This window comes from Phodopus roborovskii, unplaced genomic scaffold, assembly GCF_943737965.1.
Source record: "Phodopus roborovskii unplaced genomic scaffold, PHOROB, whole genome shotgun sequence".
NCBI classification, from domain to species: domain Eukaryota; kingdom Metazoa; phylum Chordata; class Mammalia; order Rodentia; family Cricetidae; genus Phodopus; species Phodopus roborovskii.
In genome coordinates, this window is record NW_026126547.1 from 984,442 (window position 1) to 1,004,595 (window position 20,154).

Below are 20,154 nucleotides of genomic sequence, written 5' to 3' on the forward strand. Positions count from 1 at the left end.
TATCACCAGATAACCCTTCCTATCTACTTATCCCATCTCCCCAGTTGAAGTCGCTTTTAGCTCCTGACACTCCCCGATGGAGTGCCTTACTCCTGCCGAGACTCTGCCTTCTGTTTCTCCCTCTAATATGCTGTTCCAAGGGCTGTGTAGCTTGACTGCCCCTAGTCCCTAGAGCTAATGTAGCAGTCTCAGAGTCAAGACCCAAGGCTGTCGAGTTGCAGGACTGTCACATTAGTCAAGTGGCATAATAAATTAAAAGAAAAAAAAAAAAAAAACCAAACATGCCCTCTCCATTCAGTAGAATATTGTTTTCCTATAAAAAAAAGAAAAAAAGAGGAAAACTCTAGCTGGATGTAAAGGTGCATGCCTGTAATCTCAGCACTTGAGAGGCTAGGGCAAATGGATTGCTGCAAGTTCAAGGCTAGCCTGGGTTACAGTGTGAGAACTGGTTTTCACCTCTCCTTAACCAAAGAAGTTCTGACACACAGCTGAAACTTGAGGTCACAAAGTTTAGTGAAGTAAGCTGGCCATAAGGTAGCAAACACTGATTGAGGTACTTTCCTCAAACTCAGGGACACACATGTAATGGAGTGACTGGGGAGTATATGGGGGGGGTGCTATTTAATGAGTAGAGTGTCTACTGGAGAAGATAAAAATTGCTTTGAAGATATATGGTGATTTCATGACAATGTATGTGTTTAATACTATTGGATACTTGGACAGGATCAAAATGTATAGTGCATTTTGCAATAACAATAGCAATAACAATTGTAGGTTCCTGGGCTGGAGAGATAGCTCAGCTGTTGAAGGCTAGGCTCACAACCAAAACTATAACAGAATTGTGGGTTATCAGGAAAATGTATTCTTCTGAAGCTTAAGGCAGAAAAAAGTAGATATATCACAGATAGATGGTATCTAACTTGGTACTGGGGGCCTGCATTCATACATTTGGAAAGTGATTCCTATGAATTTTTCTAAACAACAAAAAAATTATAAACTTATTTAAACTATTATATTTGTTGTAGATAAGCCTATTGCCCGGTTCTCTAGTGTGAACTTTGTAGGTGACAATCCTCATGCTGCAATGTCAAAAAGTTGGACAAACCTACCAGACTTACAGAATGACAAAAGTCTACAAGTCTATTTTGTTTGGCTAGAAAATATTTTGTCTTGTTGCTTGTTATGTCTTTGCACTACGTACATGCCTGATGCCCGCGGAGAACAGAAGAGAGCACAAAGTCCTCTAAAATTTAAATGTATGTTAGTGACTCACTCTGTTGGCAGCGGGAGGCGAACCTGGGACCTCTGGAAGAACAGTCAATGTCCTTAGCCACTGTGCCATCTCTCTAAGCTTAGAGGAACTGCAACAGTGATTTCCACACAAGGGTGAAGTGGGTGACACCACAGGAAGGGACCATTCGGCAGCATAGAGGGCTGCTTGGGCAGGTATCAGTAGCTTTCATATTCAACGCTGGGCTTCCCTGTCTCCTGTCTCCTAAGACGCTACGGGCCGCCATGAAGGTCTCAGGATCCGGAGGGACACGGTCAGCACTCCGTCACGAACCGACTAGACAGCCAGGCTGTGGCCAGGCCCAGGCCCAGCCTGCCCAGCCGTGACCCCGCCCCGCCATGGCCCCGCCCCCGTCCGGCCCCGCCCCGGTGGACAGCAGCAGGAAGCTCACGGGCTCCTCCGACGCCGTGGTCGCAAAGGTGCGGAAGGGGTGCGGGGTGCAGACCGGGCGCACAGAGCTTTCTGCGCGGCAGCCAGTCGCTGCCCGGACCCAGCCCGGGCTCATCCCCGCCATGCAGGCCCGCACTCGCCCCTGCCCGAGCCTACGGAGCGCCGCTCGGGGCTCCGCTGCTCTGGCCTGGGGGGCGGGGCCGGCGCCGCGGCGTCATGCATATGCATGAGCAGCGCGGCGGCGGCTCCATTGTGCCCTCCGAGCGGCGGCGGCGCGATGGCGCGGGCGGCGGCGGCCCGGGGGCGGCGGGCGGCGCCGAGGGCGGGTTGAGCGCATGGAGCGGCGCGGGCCGGGGGCCGCGGCGACGGGCCGGGCCGGGCCAGGCGGAGGTGAGAGTCTGGGTGGCGCGGGGCACGGCAGGCAAGTGCGGGCGGTGGGACGCGCAGGTGCGGCAGGTGCGGTGGCAGGTGCGGCCAGTCCCCGGCGCCGGACGAGGTCTCGGCTCGGCCCGGCTCCGCCGCCCACCTGCGGGCACTTGCCCCCTGCGCGGTGCTAACGGGCTCTCTCACCTATCCGCTGAGCCTTTGTTGGGGCTGGCCCAGTGGTGCAAGTGGCCTTCGGGGGCCTCCTAAGCGGAGGAGGCTGATGGGCCCTAACCCCAGCCTGTCGTTCCAGCTCCGGAGCCAGGCAGGCTCACCTTCACGGTGCGCCCTCCGTCCCCACGTATGGGTTCACCATCTGGGTGTCGCTGGGGGGGCGGTTGGAAGCCGTTAGTGGCCCGACGAGTAGCTGCGCTGCTCCTAGGCTGAGGACGCTGACCTGTCAGTCCCTGGCCAGGTTTTTGACAGGAACATCCATTTCCAAACTGAAGCTCAGGTACGAAGGTGCCCTATTCTCCCTTGATTTTTTTGTTCTCCTTGGTACCCTGAACACCATCCCCAGGTGCCCAGTGCCCGCCCCCCCCAAAGTATCCTGTTCCTTCAAGATATCCTTTTCCCAGCACCCAGTGCCTTTCTTACTTCGTCACCTGCCCTGCTTGCCCCCCCCACCCCGTCCTACCCTCATCCTCCCCAGGGTTCTCCTTCTTTTAGTAGTCAGAGACGGTCTTTGGTGATGTCTTTAACTCGTTTGTGTTATTGGTAGAAAATTTCATAGGGACACAAATAGCGCATGTGACCTGATCTAAGACCATGGTGGATGTGGGTAGGGTGAACACAGACTCACCACTAAGACCTGGCAGTACCAAGGGCATCCCTTGACACATGAGCGTGGTAAGGGGGGGGGGGAGCTTAACCATACCAGGACCGACCTCAAGGCTCTTGATGTGCTCCCAGGGGGCGTTACAGGCTGGAGGAATAATGAGGATACTCAGGTAGACTTGGAGAGACAGACACAGAATGTTTAGGGAGCATCCCGATTACTAGGATTGATTTCTAAGGGCTGATGATATAAAGATGGTCGTGTATCCTAGAATGGCCTCCAGATTCCTGTTTTAAACATTGGAAGGTGAAGTCGGGATTTGGTTGTCCCTTCAGCCATTGGACTATTGGCACATGCTCATTCCTGAAGTCTTTCATGAAATCTGCACCCTGAGCTTAGACGTATTGTTGCCTCACATGGAGAGTAGGCAGGACCACTAGCCTTCTGGGCACTTACCTAGCCTTCCTGTGGTACTAGGGACTGCTTCTGCCACACTTAAGACCTATCTTACCCTCTTTCCACACCCACCCCATGTCATGTGATTTTATTGTGTTGCCTTGAACTCCTAGGCTTAAATGATCTTCCTGCCCCAACCTCCTGAATGGCTAAACTACAAGTTTACACCACCTCACACTTTCCTGGAACTGTCATTCCTCTGGAGCCTTTTGTTCCCAGTTTCTTTTTGGTTGTTTTATTGTTGTTTTTCAAGACAGGGTTTCTCTGAGTAGCCCTGGCTGGCATGGAACTCCCTCTGTAGACCAGGCTGACCTTGAACTCATAGATCCACTGGCCTCTGCCTCCTGAGTGCTGGGATTAAAGGCATGGACATTACTGCCTGGTTGATCCCCTTTTCTTGAGTTGGAGTGTGGGTTGAGTTGATTTGAGTTGAATTTCTTGAGTTGGAACCTAACCCTGGAACTTTGGAGGCGTTAAGTCCCGATTTGTGAGCTGTTGAGAGGGGCTAGCCTGGTGCAAGATTGTTGCCTGAGAGTGCAAGCTAAGGTCTTGTTCTTAGCTGCTCAAACAGGTAGAGATTGATGAAGCCAGGAGACTTGGGGTGTAGCTCCTCTGGGACACTTGGAAAGCAAGTTCTCTGGAGCCCTGTGCCTGAAGGGAGACATGAGCTGACCCCCAGAAGGCCTTGTGCTCCTAGACTGATGTGAAGTTAGAGCAGCTTTGTTAGAAACCTGGCTTCCAGCTGCAGCTGGCACACTCCCTCAAAGCCCTGCCTTGGAGGTGGGAGGAGGGTCTCCATTCAAAAATAAATGTCTCCCTGTGGTCAGGAGCAGAGGGTCCACTGGAGACCAGATCTGGACTCTCTGGCCTTCCCACCAGACCTATGTGTTGAAGTGTGAATTCAGAAGTTTAGCAGGAAGTCCTCCCAGCAGAGAGGCATGCTTAGGGGGAACTGGAAATGTTTGTGGTCTCTGTCCACAGCCGAGAAGCATTGTGGGTGGAATTCCCCAGGCCCATGTGATGTAGAAGGCTCCTGTGGGTACCTCCCTCCCCCAACACCTGTCCTCTCTTCTCCCCAACTCTGCACTTCCTAGTTTAGTCTTTCAAATAGGCCATTTGTTAAAGAGGCAAGGCTCAGGACCTAGCCTGCTCTAATGACCCTGGGTGGGGCCAGGAGCCTGTCACACCAGCTGACTGGGATGCTCTGATGGTGAGTGTTTCTGGCTTAGGTGACTTGAAATGAGGCAAGGGCTCACCTGCCTGCCTCCCAGCCAGCCTGGTTCCCTCCCTATGCTTGAGACAATATAGTGGCTCTGAACAACCCAGCCAGCTTTGGATTACCACAGCTGCTTGGCTGTTACTGATGGTGTAGTTTTGCAGTTATGGTTTTTTGTTTGTTTTGGGGGGACAGGGTCTCACTGTGTAACCTAGGCAAGCCTTGAATTCGTCATGTCCCTCTGTCTCAGTCTCCTATTTGCTGTCACTAGGCTAGTCTAGAACTCATTATCTAGACGAGGCTGACCTTGAACTCCTGATCCTCTTACCTCTACATCCCCAGTGGTAGAGTTGTAGGCATGGGCCACCATACCCTTGTTTGGCTAAAGGTTTTTGGTTTTTTTTTTTTTTTTTCATGAGATAATTGTAGCTATATCCAGTTGTAAGAAATACTACAGAGAGATTCTTTGTATCTCTACCCAGTTTCCCTCAAATGGTAACATTTTAAAAAAAACTATGTAGTACAACAAACGGGACAGCATATTGCTACTGTTGAGAGGAGCCTTCCTGTTGTGGGTTTATATTCACACTAATCTTCCTTCTACTGGAGTATTAGACGTGGAAGGTTTAACCCCTGGCCACTGTTAACCTGTTTACAATTTCCCTAATTTTGGCAGATAAAGGAATCATAATATAGCACCAGTGATTTGCTTTCTGCACTCAGCAGTTTCTGGGAGATTCATCTCAAATAGATTGTAGTATGTTAGCAGCAGTATGTTCCTTCTGGCATCTGGGCTGTGGGTGTCCTACACCGATGTGGCTGTCCTTCAGTGAGGGACACCTAGGCTGTCTCCAGTCTTTGGCTGCAACAAATAAACAGTCACATACAGGTTTTTCTATGAACTTAAGCTGACATTTCTCTGAGCTCTGTGCCCTAGAGTAGAGTTGCTGTGTTGTACTGTTGCAGCTGCAAGCTTGGTTTTATAAGAAGTAGCCGACTTTTCCAGAGTAGCTGCACCGTTTAGTTTATGTTCCCATGGGCAATGCATGTGAGGTCTAGTTTCTCCTTGCCAGCGTTTTGTGATGTTACTTTTTCTCTTAGCTATTCTTCTGAATGTACGATGATACCTCCTTACTCTTTAATCTATGTTTCCCTGGCTTTTTCTTGGATTAATTACCATCTGTGTTCTCTTTGGAGAAGTCTATTCATGTGTTTTGCTGATGTTTCTATTTGGACTTTATTTTACTAATAATCTAAAATGTATTATGTATGCTAGATGCCACCTCTTTTGGAACTGGTGGCTTTTAGCAGATCTTTCACAGGGAAGTTTTTAGTTTTGATAAAGTCAAGTTTCTTTTATGGATCATGCCTTTTGGTGTCAAATCTAAGTGCTTTTTCCTAGCTTAGATCCTGTAGTTCCTTTTATGTAACGAGTAAGGTTTTTCCTCCCGCCGCTGGTCTTGTCCCGCCGCCATGCCAGCCCCAGTTAACACACTGAGACTCTGTATTTGATATAATATTGTTGGTCAGGTACTAGTTTCTTATTGGCTAGCTCTGTCTTAAGTATTAACCCATTTATGTTAATTTATTTATTTCCAAGTGGTTTCACTTTACCGAGGAGTGGGGCAAGCATCTCCCCAGTCTCTCCATCTTGACTCCTCCTCTTTCCTCCTTGTCTCCTAGTCCTGCCTGTCTAGCTTTCCTATTGGCCAACAGTGCTTTATTTATTAACCAGTATGAGAAACATATTTACAGAATGACATCTCCCATCACTTTTACCTTTCTCTAAACCTTTTAAAGCTTTTTATTTTACCTGTAAACCCGGGACCAAGTTCATTTTGATATACAGTGTGGGTTGATTGTTTTTAGCAGTACTGAAATTCAAACCCAGCACCTAACGCACACTTATGCAAGTTCTCTACCGTTGAGCTGCATCTGGAGCTGCCCCCCCCCATCATTTTTTGTGTCTGAAGTTTTTTGTTTACTGATAGAACTCCAGTTGTCCCTGCACCGCTTGTTGTAAACGTCCTTCCTCCATTGAGTTGCTCTGGTGCCTCTGGGAGTGGCTGTGTGGCTGTTTTCCTGTCTCCACTCTCTTCCATTAAGTCATGCTTCTTTCTTAATTCCTTTAACCTAGATCCTAATTCCTGACATCCGACTTGGCTGTTCCAGGCCCCACATGTCAGGCCTTGGGAGTGCTTCTTGTCTGTGGACAAATTCCTCTTTTCACCAGGTCATCCTCTCAGGATGCCAGCATCAGGGATGCCAGCCTCTGTTGCCAAGCTGGCACATTCTGGCCTCTGATGCCTAGGCAGGACTTGGGTTGGGAAAGGGCAGAATCAAGTCTGGTTGCCTCTGAGGGTTAGGAGACAAACTCCCATAGGTGGGGCTTCTTTGCCCCTAATTAGTTTTCTCTGCCCTTTTACCCTGGTGCTGGGCGTGGGAAGGGTCCCTGGAAGCCTAGGCTCCCCAGGCAGGGCCAAGGCACTGTCCCCTTTCCTCACTTTTCTTGCCTGCTTGGGGCTTTGTGTGTGTAGCTTGTGTGTATGGACCTGCAGAGCCTCTGGGGTGATGGTGAGCTTTGAGTGAGAACCCTGGTAACCACACAGAAATGTTTGTCCCAGGGCTGAGTGCGTGCCAGGGTATCTATCCCTTGCTCCCCTAAACAAGAGGCTTGTGAGTGCTCAGTGGCAAGAGAGAGATCACCAAATTTCAGCATGTTTCAAAAGGCAGACATGGCCGTCACACAGCCCTTACCGTGACGGAGGAGATCAGGACAGAAGCGCCTGGCCTTCCCCAAGGGCTCACTGAGAAGTGCTAGCACATGCTTGCTGCGCTCCTCTTGTGAGACCAAGCAGAGGTAGGCATGTGAGTGGTTAAGGATATGGGAGGACCTAAGGACATGAGGCTCTGGGAAAGGCGGTAGCCTGTTTCCTGGGGGATGTCGGAGCCTATTTTCAAAAGGAGCTTGCTTGTGGCCATATGGGAGACGTGACTTTGGAAGCCTCCTGGTGCTGTGGTTATTCTGTGACTCAGTAGCTACATGGGAGCACAGACCCAGCTCTGTGAGCGTTGGCCACTGGTCTTACATGCCATAGCCTCCCGTCTGCCAGCCGCTGCTGCTGTTTTCTGAGGATGAAGTCCAGTTGGTCCAGTCTTGTAGATGTGGTGTAGCATGTTTTCACTCTCAGTGAAAAACTTAGTTACATCAGGGGCCTTTATGTTTGTGGATACACAAACCCACACAAACCTATTGTACTGTGTATAACACACACACACACACACACACACACACACACACACACACACACACCTACCTGCTCCCTGCAAGTTGTCTGGGTCAGTTTGAAGGTCCTATGGCCTGAAGCGCTTCTGCTACCCTCTTGATAGGAAAAAGCTGCCAACCAGGAGCTGGGCTGGTGCCTGTGTGCCACCTCAACTGTGTCGGTACAGCCTCCCCACAGCCAAGCTGGTGGATGGATCGCTCTCCCACATCTGTTTCCTGACCTTCCCAGCGCCCCCTCAAAGGACACTTTGGCTCTGCTCCTTCTCAGGTCTCTGGGCTGCCCAGGGTGGGTAAGACTGAGTAGGTGCTACCATGATTGGCCCTCTGCCCTCCGTTCCAGGGACCTGCTGAGGTGTTCCTGGCTTTATATGGATATGGTGTGGGGAAGGGTGTGTGGAAAGTATTTGAGATCAGAAAGCCCTTTTCCAGCGTTGGTCCAATGGCTTAAGATGGTAGGGCCCTTGTTAGAGTTGCTTTCCACGGCATTCTGGGCTGACATCGGTCAGCTCCACTGCCCTGGTGAGGCCCCTGCTGCATCTAAGCTCTTGTCCTCTCCCTCCTGTCCAGCAGCCGGAGCAGCAACTCCTGGAAAAGTTTCAGCACATTGGGCCTCTAGGCTGCTCCATCACCAATGAACCCCATGAACCCCATGAAACCTGCCCTGCCCCCTGCGCCACACGGGTAAGTGTGGGCTTCTGCAGCCTGTGTCTAGCAAATCCTGGGCCTTCTGACCTTGTCTTACCAGCTATTTTCTCTGTAGTGATGGTTCATTTGCGTATGAGTCTGTGCCTTGGCAACAAAGTGCCACTCAGCCAGCCGGGTCACTGTCCGTGGTCACTACTGTGTGGGGAGTTGGCAACGCAACGCAGAGTCAGGTGAGTATGTATGCACCTGGGCCCTCCTCCCCTCGCCCTCAGGGTCCCGTGGTGCCCCTAGCATCTTAGGAAAGAACAAGGGTCCAAAGGGACTGGCTGGACACAAGGATGGGGCTTCCTGGGGGTCTCAAGTTGCTAGGTGCCTCTGCATTGCCATGGGATTTCTCCCCCTGGCTCCACAGGCCACGCCAGTCAGAACTGTAGCCAGCCATTGTTCCCACCCCAGGTCCTCCCACACCCACTAGGGATCTCTTGGCATCTAGCACTTCAGAGGTATGTCTCGAAGATAGTGGTTTGGCTGGTTCTCTTTGGTGACTCCCACTTCCTTGTAGGTTTTGGGGAACCCCATGGGCCCTGCAGGAAGCCCCCCTGGTGGCTCCATGATGCCTGGTGTGGCAGGTGGCAGCTCTGCCTTGACCTCCCCGCAGTGCCTGGGACAGCAGGCGTTTGCTGAAGGTGGTGCTAGCAAGGGCTACGTACAGCAAGGAGTGTATGGACGCGGGGGCTACCCTGGGGGATCCAGTTTCACCACTGGGTAAGCAGGGCCCCTCCCCTGGAAGGGGCTTGACACTGTTAGTCTGGCAGGTGCTGCAAAAGGGTTGGATGTTGCCTGTTGCTTCCTCATTGCCTCCCCGTAGCCGCAGTGGAAGATCTGGAAAGAACCAAAAAATGGGCTTCCCCTGAGTGCTATGTGTCTCAGAGCAAGCTTTTATAGAGAGTGAGGCAATCCTGTATCACCTGCAGGTATGCAGGTGGCCCTGGAGGCCTGGGCCTCCCCTCGCATGCTGCACGACCCTCCACTGACTTCACACAAGCAGCAGCTGCAGCTGCTATGGCTGCAGCCGCAGCCACCGCCACCGCCACCGCCACCGCCACTGTGGCTGCCCTGCAGGAGAAACAAAGCCAGGAGCTAAGCCAGTATGGAGCGGTGAGGCCCCTCATGCCCCTTCCATGTGGTGGCAAGTATGGGTGGGCTTGGTGGACTTGGTAAGGCATTGGGGACAGGTGTGGACTATGCTGGGAAAGAGGAGCAGGAAAGGAGACAGGACTGTGGGGACAGCTCAGAGAGGCCTGAACCATTCCTCTGTTTGTCTCTTCTCAGATGGGGACCGGACAGTCTTTTAACAGCCAGTTTCTCCAGCATGGAGGTCCCCGAGGACCCAGTGTACCCCCTGGCATGAACCCTTCTGGCATGGGAGGAATGATGGGCCCCTCTAGCATCTCCTCTGTGACCATGAACCCTACCCGGGCAGCAGGCATGGCACCCTTATATGCAGGACAGCGGCTGCCTCAGCATGGGTACCCTGGGCCTCCCCAGGCCCAGCCACTGCCCCGACAGGGGGTCAAGAGAGCCTATTCAGAGGTGAGTGTCTGGAGTGCTCAGCCTGGCTGGGGTCCTAGACGGTGATTCCCCTGTCCAGCCGCATATACACATCATGGTATATATATATCATGATGTGTGTGTGTATGTATGTATATATACACACACATCATGGTATATGTGATAAGAGTGGACTCTGCCGTGAGAGAGAGCTACCTGTGCCTAGCAGGGTCTTCAAGTCTCCTCTTGCTCAAACACAAACACATGGCAAACTGCTTCCCCTGATAACTCTCTTTCCCTGGGCATCTGTTTCTTCTCAGGTGTACCCTGGGCAGCAGTATCTGCAAGGAGGCCAGTATGCAGCCAGCACTGCCCAGTATGCTCCTGGCCCTGGGCAGCCCCCTGGCCCCACTGCCTCTTACCCGGGACACAGGCTACCCTTGCAGCAGGGCATAGCTCCGTCCCTGTCTGCACCTGGCTCCACAGGACTGCACTACAAGGTAAGGAATGTCTCCCGTGGGCCTGTGCTGGGTTGAGTGTCACAGGACTCAGTGGGGACCTTTAGGCAAGCTGGCCAGAGAATTCTAGTCAGGACAAGAACAGCTCTCAGGGTGACCAACTGGTCTGGGTCTATGGTATATATTTCTATGGATGCTTGGTGGAGGGGGCAGCAAGCAGGCTTCTAAGCCATTCGGACAACCTTGGTGGAACTGCAGTTCACTCCCTTATCCCTCTACCCCCACAACCTGACCCCATAAGAGACAGGCTCTTGCTGGCAGTATACCCTGTCTGGGCACATGGAGGATGCGCACTCCTCACTGGCAGCCTGGGTAGGCAGAATGGCATGATGAGGTTGAGAAGGGGAAGAAAGAAAGAATGTGTTGTGTGCACCTATTTTATAGCTCTCTCAGCTGGAAGGGTCACCCCTGCATCTGTAGTATTAACTTTTTACCTTATGAAATGAGTGATGCTTCTTACAGATAATGGGGAGTGTAGACAATGCATAGATCACCTCCTGCATGTGGTGCAGTCTAGGGTCGGACCTCTGGGCTCAGTGAGGGGCAGGCTGGAGCCCCAGGCACACTCAGTTTTCTTTCCCACAGCCCACAGAGCAGTTCAACGGGCAGGGCGCCAGCTTCAACGGGGGGAGCATCAGCTACAGCCAGCCTGGCTTGAGTGGGGTACGGGGGGCTTGGCAGGGTGGATGGGCTGGGAGGCTCACAGGGTGGGCATATGGAAAGAGGGTACCCAGGCAGGAGGAAGTATATATAGGTGCCCTGCCCAGTACTCCGGGGGTGATCCGTGAGCAGACTACCCTCCCACTCTGCCATTCTGCTTTGACTGTTTATGCTCAACCTCTACAGCCTTCCCGTTCCATCCCTGGTTACCCCAGCTCCCCACTGCCGGGGAATCCCACACCACCCATGACGCCCAGCAGCAATGTTCCCTACATGTCCCCAAGCCAGGAAGTCAAGTCTCCTTTCCTGCCTGACCTCAAGCCAGGCCTCGGCTCTTTGCACCCGTCACCCTCTGGTGAGTGTTAAGAACAACAGCCAACATGAGGCTTGGGTGGCTGGGGTAATCAGGACTCAAGAGAGTCCTACAGAGAGCTTAGAAGCCCAAGGCCCAGCTTCATACAAAGCAGAAGGGTCATAGCAGGCCCTCTCATTTCTCTTGCTGGCCCTGTCTACTAGCTCTCATAGAGGCTGTGGATATTCTGTCCAGAAAAATGTCTGTGTACCCAAAATGACCCCCAGATGCCCATCCTTGGCTATGAATGCCTACTTCAGGGAGAATCCTGCAGAAGCAGCTAACATCCTAAAACTTTGAGTTGAACCATGAGGCGCTGGCAGGTGGTCCAGTTTGGATGTGCTTTCTAGGTTGGAAGCATGTCCTGTGACTGTTCACAATGTGGTCCAGATTGCTGGACCAGGCAGGATAGAACCAAGGCAGACTGTGGGCCCAAGTTCTGAGGAGAGACACTTACTGGAGGCCCAGTGTGTGGGTGTCTCAGCCCTCTTGAGAGTTTCTGGCAGGGGTTGGGGCTCTAGGTGCAGAAGTGTTCTTGAGGGACAAGATTCTCTGGAAGGGTACCAAACTCATGGCCAGCATACCTCTGCCCTCAGGAAGTGGCCCTTGTGATGAGCTGCGCTTGACCTTCCCAGTTCGAGATGGGGTGGTCCTGGAGCCCTTCCGCCTGCAGCACAACCTGGCTGTGAGCAACCATGTCTTCCAGCTCCGAGACTCTGTCTACAAGACCCTGATGCTGAGGTGAGTCCCGCTACCATCCTGCCCCTGAGCGCTGCCTGCTCGGTGTGGGCTCCTATCATCATCCTCTTCCCTGCTAGGCCTGACCTGGAGCTACAGTTCAAGTGCTACCATCATGAGGACCGGCAGATGAACACCAACTGGCCAGCATCCGTGCAGGTCAGCGTCAACGCCACACCCCTCAGCATCGAGCGTGGAGACAACAAGACCTCGCACAAGCCCCTTTACCTGAAGCACGTGTGCCAGCCAGGTCGCAACACCATCCAGATCACCGTTACCGCCTGCTGCTGCGTGGGTAGCCTGCGGGGCTGTGGGTAGGGTCTGTCAGGGTTCAGGCTGGGGCCAGCAGAGACACACCCAAACCAGCAGCTCTCCTGTAGGCTTGGGAGCTTGTTGGGGGGGGGGGGGATCTTTATCCTTGAAGAACAAGGTGTTGCTTCTCTTTCTATTTTAGTAGGTCCTACCCTTTCTTCAGAAAAAAAGAGAGACAGTTAAATCCACCCCGTTTTCCAGTTAGATTACATTGGACAGATTTAATGTTCATGTTAATTATGTCAGAGAGAGCAAGCATAGGAAGCTCATGAAAGATGTGCCACCTGCACTGGCCAGGGCCTCACCAGGTTCTGGTGGGTAGGATCCCAAGTAGACCTTGAGCTGCAGGCTGTCAGGAGCCACCCTGACCTGATGGAGGGGCCTGGAGATAGGGTGGTTCAGATATCAAGTCATGGAGGGTGGATGTGATAAGCAGGGGACTGTGCCAGGGACTTGAGGTGATTGTGGTTTGACAGAGAAGACTAGACAGTGCTTGGAGCAAAGTGCCCTGAGAGCAGCATGGTCCAAGCTCATAGCCCCTGCCTGAGGCTCAGAGAAATAGCAAAGCCTCCTGCCCATGTGTCAGCACTTAGGGCCTAGCTGCTAGGAAAGTGGCTGGCCTGGCTCCCTTCCATGTTAGACCCCAGCCCTCCCTGCCTGCACCCCTTGAATTAACTTCTAACCATGTGCTAGCTTCCCGAGCCCTCCGCACTCTCCGTGTAACACCCCTTACTCTGTTGCAGTCCCATCTCTTCGTGCTGCAACTGGTGCACCGCCCATCTGTGCGCTCTGTGCTGCAAGGCCTCCTCAAGAAGCGCCTCTTGCCAGCTGAGCACTGCATCACCAAGAGTGAGTAGTCCCCGCTCCTCAGCCATCTGGGCTGTCCCAGGCTCTGCCCAAGGGGCCTTGGTTACCTCCAGGCAACTCCTTAAGCGACCCTGACTGAGCAGTGCCTGGGCCCCTGGTTCATACAGCAAGACCCTGACTGAGCAGTGCCTGGGCCCCTGGTTCGCACAGCAGTCGACAGCTCAGTGCTGGGCCTTTACTCAAGTGCTTTCCCTGTCAATGTCAGTAAAGCGGAACTTCAGTAGCGGCTCCATCCCTGGCACCCCTGGGCCCAATGGAGAGGATGGGGTGGAGCAGACGGCTATCAAGGTGTCCCTGAAGTGCCCCATCACCTTCCGCAGGATCCAGCTCCCAGCCCGTGGTCATGACTGTCGCCACATACAGGTGTGTGCTCCTTGTAGACCTTTGTTGGAATTTGTTGCCCTTAAGATACTTTGAGTGTTGTGGAGCAACCAGAAGACCAACTTGGTATTGAGAGGAATATAAAGTAGAAACGAGAAAACTGGTTGATAGCATTAAAAAGGAAGAGCACGTGTTCCACAGGAACAAACAGTTCTACTTCCAGCATTTACACAACTAAAACATACACAGTAATGTCCATAGCTGTAACCAGTAATTGCTTTAGATAAAAACATGTGCCTGTATCATAATACACACCTGTAACTCCAGAGTGCCGGGGGCTGAGGCAGTAGGATCTTAAATGTGAAACCAGTCTCTGATACTTAGTGAGAATCTGCCTGAGATTTTTTTCCCCCTTGAGATAGGGTCTCATGTAGCCCAGGCTGGCCTCAGACTCACTATGTAGCTGAGGATGACCCTGAATTCCTGATCTTCTTGCCTCCACCTCCCAAGCGCTGAGCTTCTGAGCAGACACCACTGCCCTCAAGTATTGGGAAAATGTGTGTTTTGTGCTTACCCTTCAGCCTCACCCTGTTTGGCAGATGGAATCTGAGCACCTCAGCTGGCAGACCAAAAAGGCAGACCCTCCATGGGCATGGCTTCCTTCCCTGAGATTATTAGTCTTGCTCCTTTGAAACAGCCACAGTTTTTCTGTAAAAGTATGTTTGTTTGTGACATGTAGCCCTGACTGCCCTGGAAAACTTTTATGTAGACCAGGCTAGCCCCAAACACAGAGATCCACCCGCCTTTGCCTCCCAAATACTGGGACTAAAGGTGTGCACCACCACACCCAGTACAGTTTTTCCTATATTTTTGCTAGTTACTGTATTCATGGAGTTCCGTTTTAAAAGGTATAAGGGTATGGGCGCAGCCTTCTTCCTGCCCACCTTTAGAGTTGCAGTCTACAGAAATAGCCAGTGTTAATCAAGTACCTGCTCTTTTGTCCTGAAAGCAACCTGGTTTTTTGGAGGTGGTGCTAGGGGTTGAACTTAGGGCTTCATGCATGCTAGACATGCACTCTGCCACTGAACTGCATCCTTTCAACAACTGCCCTGAGCCAGGAGATTTCCTGTGGATACAACTGTCTGATCTGGAGTGTGGGGCAGCCTACACTGGGCCTATTAAGAATGTTACTGGGCCAGGTGGTAGTGGCACATGTCTTTAATCCCAGTGCTCAGGAGGCAGAGGCACGCAGATCTCTGTGAGTTCCAGGCCAGTCTAGTCTATGAAAGATGATGCTGCGGAAGAAACCTGATTCCTTAAATATAAACCCAAACAAGCCACACTTTACAGATGATACTCTGAACAGCCCCCTCCACTGACCCATGGTGAGGAATGACCTGTCTCCCTATCTCTCTGCAGTGCTTTGACCTGGAGTCATATTTACAGCTCAACTGTGAGCGGGGGACCTGGAGGTGCCCCGTGTGCAAGTGAGTCAGTCTCGTGTATGGTGAGGGGAGAATTGCCGATTCCTTAGAGGGAGAAACTTGAAGTAACATCACAAGTGTTCCCTGGCGCAGACCAGAGTAGCCCATCTCAGGCCAGAAACCTCCTACTAGGTGGCCTTGCACAACATGCTCTTACACTGGAATACCCTAGTGGTCTATCTAGGGTCACCTGACACACACGTCATGAGGGGTCCCTTACGGAATCTCCTCACACGGAATCTCCTCACACAGGCGATAGAGCTGGAGAAATAATAGCGCTTGTACCCAGCTGGGCTAGGCCTCCTGACCAGTCAGTCTCCTTTGCTCTTTCTACAGCAAGACAGCATTGCTGGAGGGTCTGGAGGTGGACCAGTACATGCTGGGTATCCTGATTTACATTCAGAAGTAAGTGTCTCTCCCCGCCACCCCTGCGGCTGTGGCCAGCAGAGGGCAGTCCTGGAGTAAGAGCAGTCTTCAGAGCCTCTTCCCAAGCTAAAGCAGCTCCACACCAGGCGGGCCCACCCACACACCTGCTGAGTGCCCTGAAGGCTCTGGGTAGCAGAGCGTTTGAGTGCAAGGTGTGGTTGGAAACCTCCTGACATGAGTGTGGCTGCAGGTGCTGGGTGGTGACCCGTACCCATCTGTCCCCGCTTAGCTCAGACTATGAGGAGATCACCATCGACCCCACGTGCAGCTGGAAGCCAGTACCTGTGAAGCCTGACCTGCACATCAAGGAGGAACCGGATGGGCCAGTGCTTAAGCGCTGCCGCACTGTGAGCCCTGCCCACGTGCTCATGCCCAGTGTGATGGAGATGATCGCAGCCCTGGGCCCAGGCGCTGCCCCCTTTGCCCCTTTGCAGCCCCCTTCAGCCCCTGCCCCGAGCGACTACTCCAGCCAGGGTGAGTACAACACAGCCAGACTTGAACCTCGGGTGACCCCTGGGCAGATGACTCATCCTCTCCAGATGAGCCTCCTTGCCTGTGGCAGTGTCGCTGCCCCCACAGCTCCAAGTACCATGCCAAGGATGCCTGCCCTTCATGCAGGGTAGTGAGCTCCCACCCTCTTCCTCTGATTTGGAGTAAGGCTTTTCTGAAAAACTTCCAAGGACTCATGCTGAAATGGACTGGCCCCATGTGGGGTGTCCCTCGACTGCATGTGTATTGTGCTTTGTTGTGGTGGGTCTCAGTCCATCACTCCTGAGGTCTCCCCTCCTAGAACCGCCACAGGTTCAGCCCCTGGCAGTGAATCAGTGTTCATGGTGGGTATAACCCACTCATGCCTTCTCCTCCCTCCCTTCCCACCTAGAACCTCTGAGCTTTCTGACCTGACTTTGCTTTTGCAGGTTCCAACTTCCTGGGGCCTGGAACCTTCCCAGAATCCTTCCCATCTGCTACACCTACCACCCCAAACCTTGCTGAGTTCACCCAGGGGCCACCCCCCATGTCCTATCAATCTGACATTCCCAGCAGCCTCCTGACTGCAGACAAGTCTGCCCCTTGCCTCCCAGGCCAGGTCAGTGGTGTCCCCAGAGGTCCACAGTAGCAGTCTCCCCAAGGAGTCCTTGAGCTATTTTAACAAGTTTTGTTTTCCACAAGATGGCATCAGCAGGCCACCTGGACCCAGCCCACAATCCTGGACCACCAGGGTTGCACACCCCCAACCTCGGACCCACCCCAGGCTCCCAGCTACACCATCCAAATCCTCCCCCTCCATCCCGGCAGCCCCTGGGCCAACCAAACACAGGACCCATCAGCGAACTGGCCTTCAATCCTGCCACAGGCATGATGGGGCCTCCCGGCATGACTGGGCCAGGAGAGGCCTCAGAACCGGCTCTGGATGTGAGTAACCTGTCCTGTGCTGGGGGTGGGAGCCACTGGGGGCTGTCAGTGCATCGGTCTCTGGGTCTGCCCACCTTGCTTCATAGACGGGAAGACAGTGAACCTTCAGGAGAGATTGTCAGATAATGTCACCCAAGAGCAGCTGTTCCACACAAGTTAAATGTCTGGAATAGCTATGGGGTACCAGATACTGGTGTGTGGTTGATGCCTGACCTACCTTAGATTAGAGACTTTTGGAGCCTGGGTGCATGAGACCTCCAAGGAAGTCCACAGCACTGTCCTCAACTTGACCTGGCTCTGTTCAGTTCTGCATCTTGACAGCACAGGCAGAGTGTAAGCACAAGCATGAAAGACAGTGGGTTTGCTGTCCCTGGTCCATAATAGAAACTCACTGGTGTTCTATGAGGAAGATGAGGAACAGCCCAAAGCAGAAAGTCCAGGGCATGGAATTCTACCATCTGCTTTGGCCCCTGGGAACGACAGTGGAGATCCTGGTGCACAGCTGGGCCACCTCGGGTGGCTCCTGGCAGTTGAGAAGCATGTCTTAAGCTATTCTTGTCCTGTAGCAGCTGTCCATGGGGAGATAAGGGCAGCTTCATACAGGCAGGTGGCTTCACTCAGGCACTCAGTATTTGGCAGGGGAAGGGCAGTTTAGCATCCCCTATGGGGCCTAGGGCCAGGACAGCATGGCCACTGGACGTGAAAGGTCTTAGACCAAAGCTGCTAATGTGTTTGCTTTGTCCTCAGCTGCTCCCAGAACTGACCAATCCTGATGAACTGCTCTCCTACCTGGGTCCACCTGACCTCCCCACAAACAGCAGTGATGACCTGCTCTCGCTCTTTGAGAACAACTGATCCTGTGTTAACCCCTGGCCTGACAAGGACATACTCACAGATACCACCACAGCCTTCCCTTCTTACCCAGCCGCACAGGATGCCTGGTGGTTCTCCCCGAATCTCCTCGTGCACACACCCTCAGCTGGGGCCTGCCACTGCCAGCCCCTGATGAACTGGAAGCAGCCCTGTGCTCCCAGGGGCCCCAGGCCAGTGGCCCTCCCTCCCTCCCTCCCTCCATCAAGTCACTGCTACAGAATGGTTCTTGCGAGGCGCCCTGCAGCCGTGTGTGCACAACCCTGCACCCCAGACTCATGGCCTTGCAATTGTCCTCCCACCCTGCCTGCTCCCACCCAGCCTGCATCTTGTCCAGCACTGACCCTTCTGTTTCTGCTTCTCCTCAGAAGAGCTGGCTGGTGAGGCTGGCTCCTACGTCCTCTTGGTCTGCAGCCCCAGTGGTTGAGCCTTGCAGTCTCAGAACCATACCCAGCACCAGCCTGTGGGGGCCTGGCGCTCCCACCCAGCTGAATGTGGTCCGGGGGTTCCCCCTCCACCCTGAGCTTCAGGCACTGGGTGGAGTGGGGGCAATAAAGCACAACAATGTACATATTGTAGAAACGCTAACAGCTGGGAAGGGAGGGACAGCTATTTAAGCCAGCATGGCCCTCTGTGGACTGGCCTGGCCTTCCATGTGATGTCTGCCCCTTACTGAGTGCAGATGTCTCAGAGGAAGGTGGAGGTTCAGCCCCTCTAGGGGTGGGCTTTCAGACTCAGCTCTGTGTAAATTCTCCAGTGAGCTGCTCCCCCGAGTTCCTCTTTTCTGTGAAAGTGAAGAATTAGTACAGCTGTGTTTTTTAAACCACCTCATCTCCACCCTGCAGCCCACACCCAGGTGGGGGAGGCCATTGCATCTACTGGCAAAGCGCCTGGGCCTGCAAGCAGGGCGCTAGCCTGTTGTGTCTCCTGTCTGTGCGATCTATTAAAGGACTCCCTCATGGGCCTGGCTGAGTCCTTCTTTTGTGCTGAGGAGCTCTGGTCTTCCTGTTCTTAGAACCCCTAATAAAGGTCTAGATGTTTTCATCCACACTCAGGGCTATCCCTGAGCTGTGGTAAATTTCCTTTGCCCTGGAATTTTCCAAGTTGGCTTCAGCTGCAGAGCTATTTTGTAAAGTGTTTCAGGCTTGCCCTGGAGACATTTGTCACCATGTCACCTTCCCTGGGTGTGCCCTAGGGCAGGGAGCCAGCTATCTGTCAAGTGAGTGCAGCACAGCCAGAGGCCTCAGCAGCAAAGAGCTGTAACCCTGTGCTCTCTGCTCCTCCTCCTTGGCCTGGGCCCTGTGGCCCTGCCCAGACAGCCTTCCTTTGCAGCGGGGAAGGTGAGAACCAGAGAGGGGTGCGGGGAATCCTGGGCTGGCTGCCAATGCCTGCCCTGCAGCCCTGGAGGAGGCAGCCTGACTGGGAGGCTGCAGGGCAGGAGGCAGGGATAGCCTGCAGAGGCTTGGTAGCTCCCAGTGCCTTCACTTGAGAACATACTGGAGGGCCCATCATTACCCTAAAGAACCCATTATCAGCTTTCCTGTCCTCCTGCTAAGGTGGGGGGAGGGGGCGGGAGTGGAGAAAAGCTTGGACATCTGGGCCAGGGCCAAGGGAATGTACAGCACAGCAGTCCTAGCTGCAGCCTCCACTGGGGAAGGGAATCAGACTGCAGGACACACACTTACTAAGCTCGTTGGTAAGTCTGGTGTGGTCCTGGTACCACACCAGGCATGATGGTGCACACCTGAAATCCCAGTACTCTATAGACCGGCAGGATCGATGCAAATTCTGAGCCAATCTGGTCTACATGGGAGGATGAAGGCTAGGGACAATCAAAGCTAAGCTATGTAAAGTGGGAGTTTTAGCACCAGATAAAGTGAGAACATGACCACTCCAAGGTGGTACGGTTGAGGAAGTTTTTACTGTAGATAGGGAGAAAGCAGATAGAGGCATTTGAAGAGCTTAGAGCAAGGAGAGAAAGTAGCAGATGCAACAGTTAGATTGAACTGGGCAGGGAGAGGAGGACCAAGAGCTAAGAGAGCACATGGCTGAAATGGTGGAGTTGTTAGAAGGTGAAGCAAGGGGAAGAGAGGCCATAAGCGAGAGAAATTAGAGTAGGGAGCAGAGTTAGAAGAGCCAGGGTGCCAGCATGGAGGA

At 53.1% G+C, this 20,154-nt stretch overlaps 1 protein-coding gene across 9 annotated transcripts; it reads left to right on the top strand.

Moving 5' to 3' along the window:
* The first annotated feature begins 1,651 nt into the window (after positions 1 to 1,651).
* Zmiz2 (zinc finger MIZ-type containing 2) lies at positions 1,652 to 18,961 on the top strand. Of its 9 annotated transcripts, none has more exons than XM_051200522.1 (20): positions 1,652 to 1,710; positions 7,945 to 8,108; positions 8,408 to 8,521; positions 8,601 to 8,715; positions 9,048 to 9,250; positions 9,460 to 9,643; positions 9,818 to 10,078; positions 10,357 to 10,536; positions 11,140 to 11,217; positions 11,401 to 11,569; positions 12,163 to 12,307; positions 12,385 to 12,595; positions 13,360 to 13,465; positions 13,689 to 13,846; positions 15,224 to 15,291; positions 15,625 to 15,693; positions 15,944 to 16,188; positions 16,632 to 16,801; positions 16,885 to 17,127; positions 17,875 to 18,961. In XM_051200522.1, the coding sequence occupies exons 3-20, from the start codon at positions 8,472 to 8,474 to the stop codon at positions 17,980 to 17,982; spliced, it is 2,763 nt and encodes a 920-aa protein (XP_051056479.1). In that variant the 5' UTR covers positions 1,652 to 1,710; positions 7,945 to 8,108; positions 8,408 to 8,471; the 3' UTR covers positions 17,983 to 18,961. The 9 variants fall into 9 exon arrangements, with proteins under 9 accessions (XP_051056479.1, XP_051056483.1, XP_051056484.1 ...); XM_051200526.1 differs by lacking the exon at positions 1,652 to 1,710 and adding an exon at positions 2,204 to 2,558 and having other exon boundaries at positions 11,503 to 11,569; XM_051200525.1 differs by lacking the exon at positions 1,652 to 1,710 and adding an exon at positions 2,205 to 2,558 and having other exon boundaries at positions 9,144 to 9,250.
* The last annotated feature ends 1,193 nt before the right edge of the window (positions 18,962 to 20,154 follow it).

Coding starts and splice junctions, on each gene's coding strand:
- Zmiz2 (XM_051200522.1), top strand. CDS start 8,472: ATGAACCCCATGAACCCCATGAAACCTGCCCTGCCCCCTGCGCCACAC. Junction 10,537..11,139: donor CCACAGGACTGCACTACAAG/GTAAGGAATGTC, acceptor TCTTTCCCACAG/CCCACAGAGCAGTTCAACGG. Junction 15,694..15,943: donor ATCCTGATTTACATTCAGAA/GTAAGTGTCTCT, acceptor GTCCCCGCTTAG/CTCAGACTATGAGGAGATCA.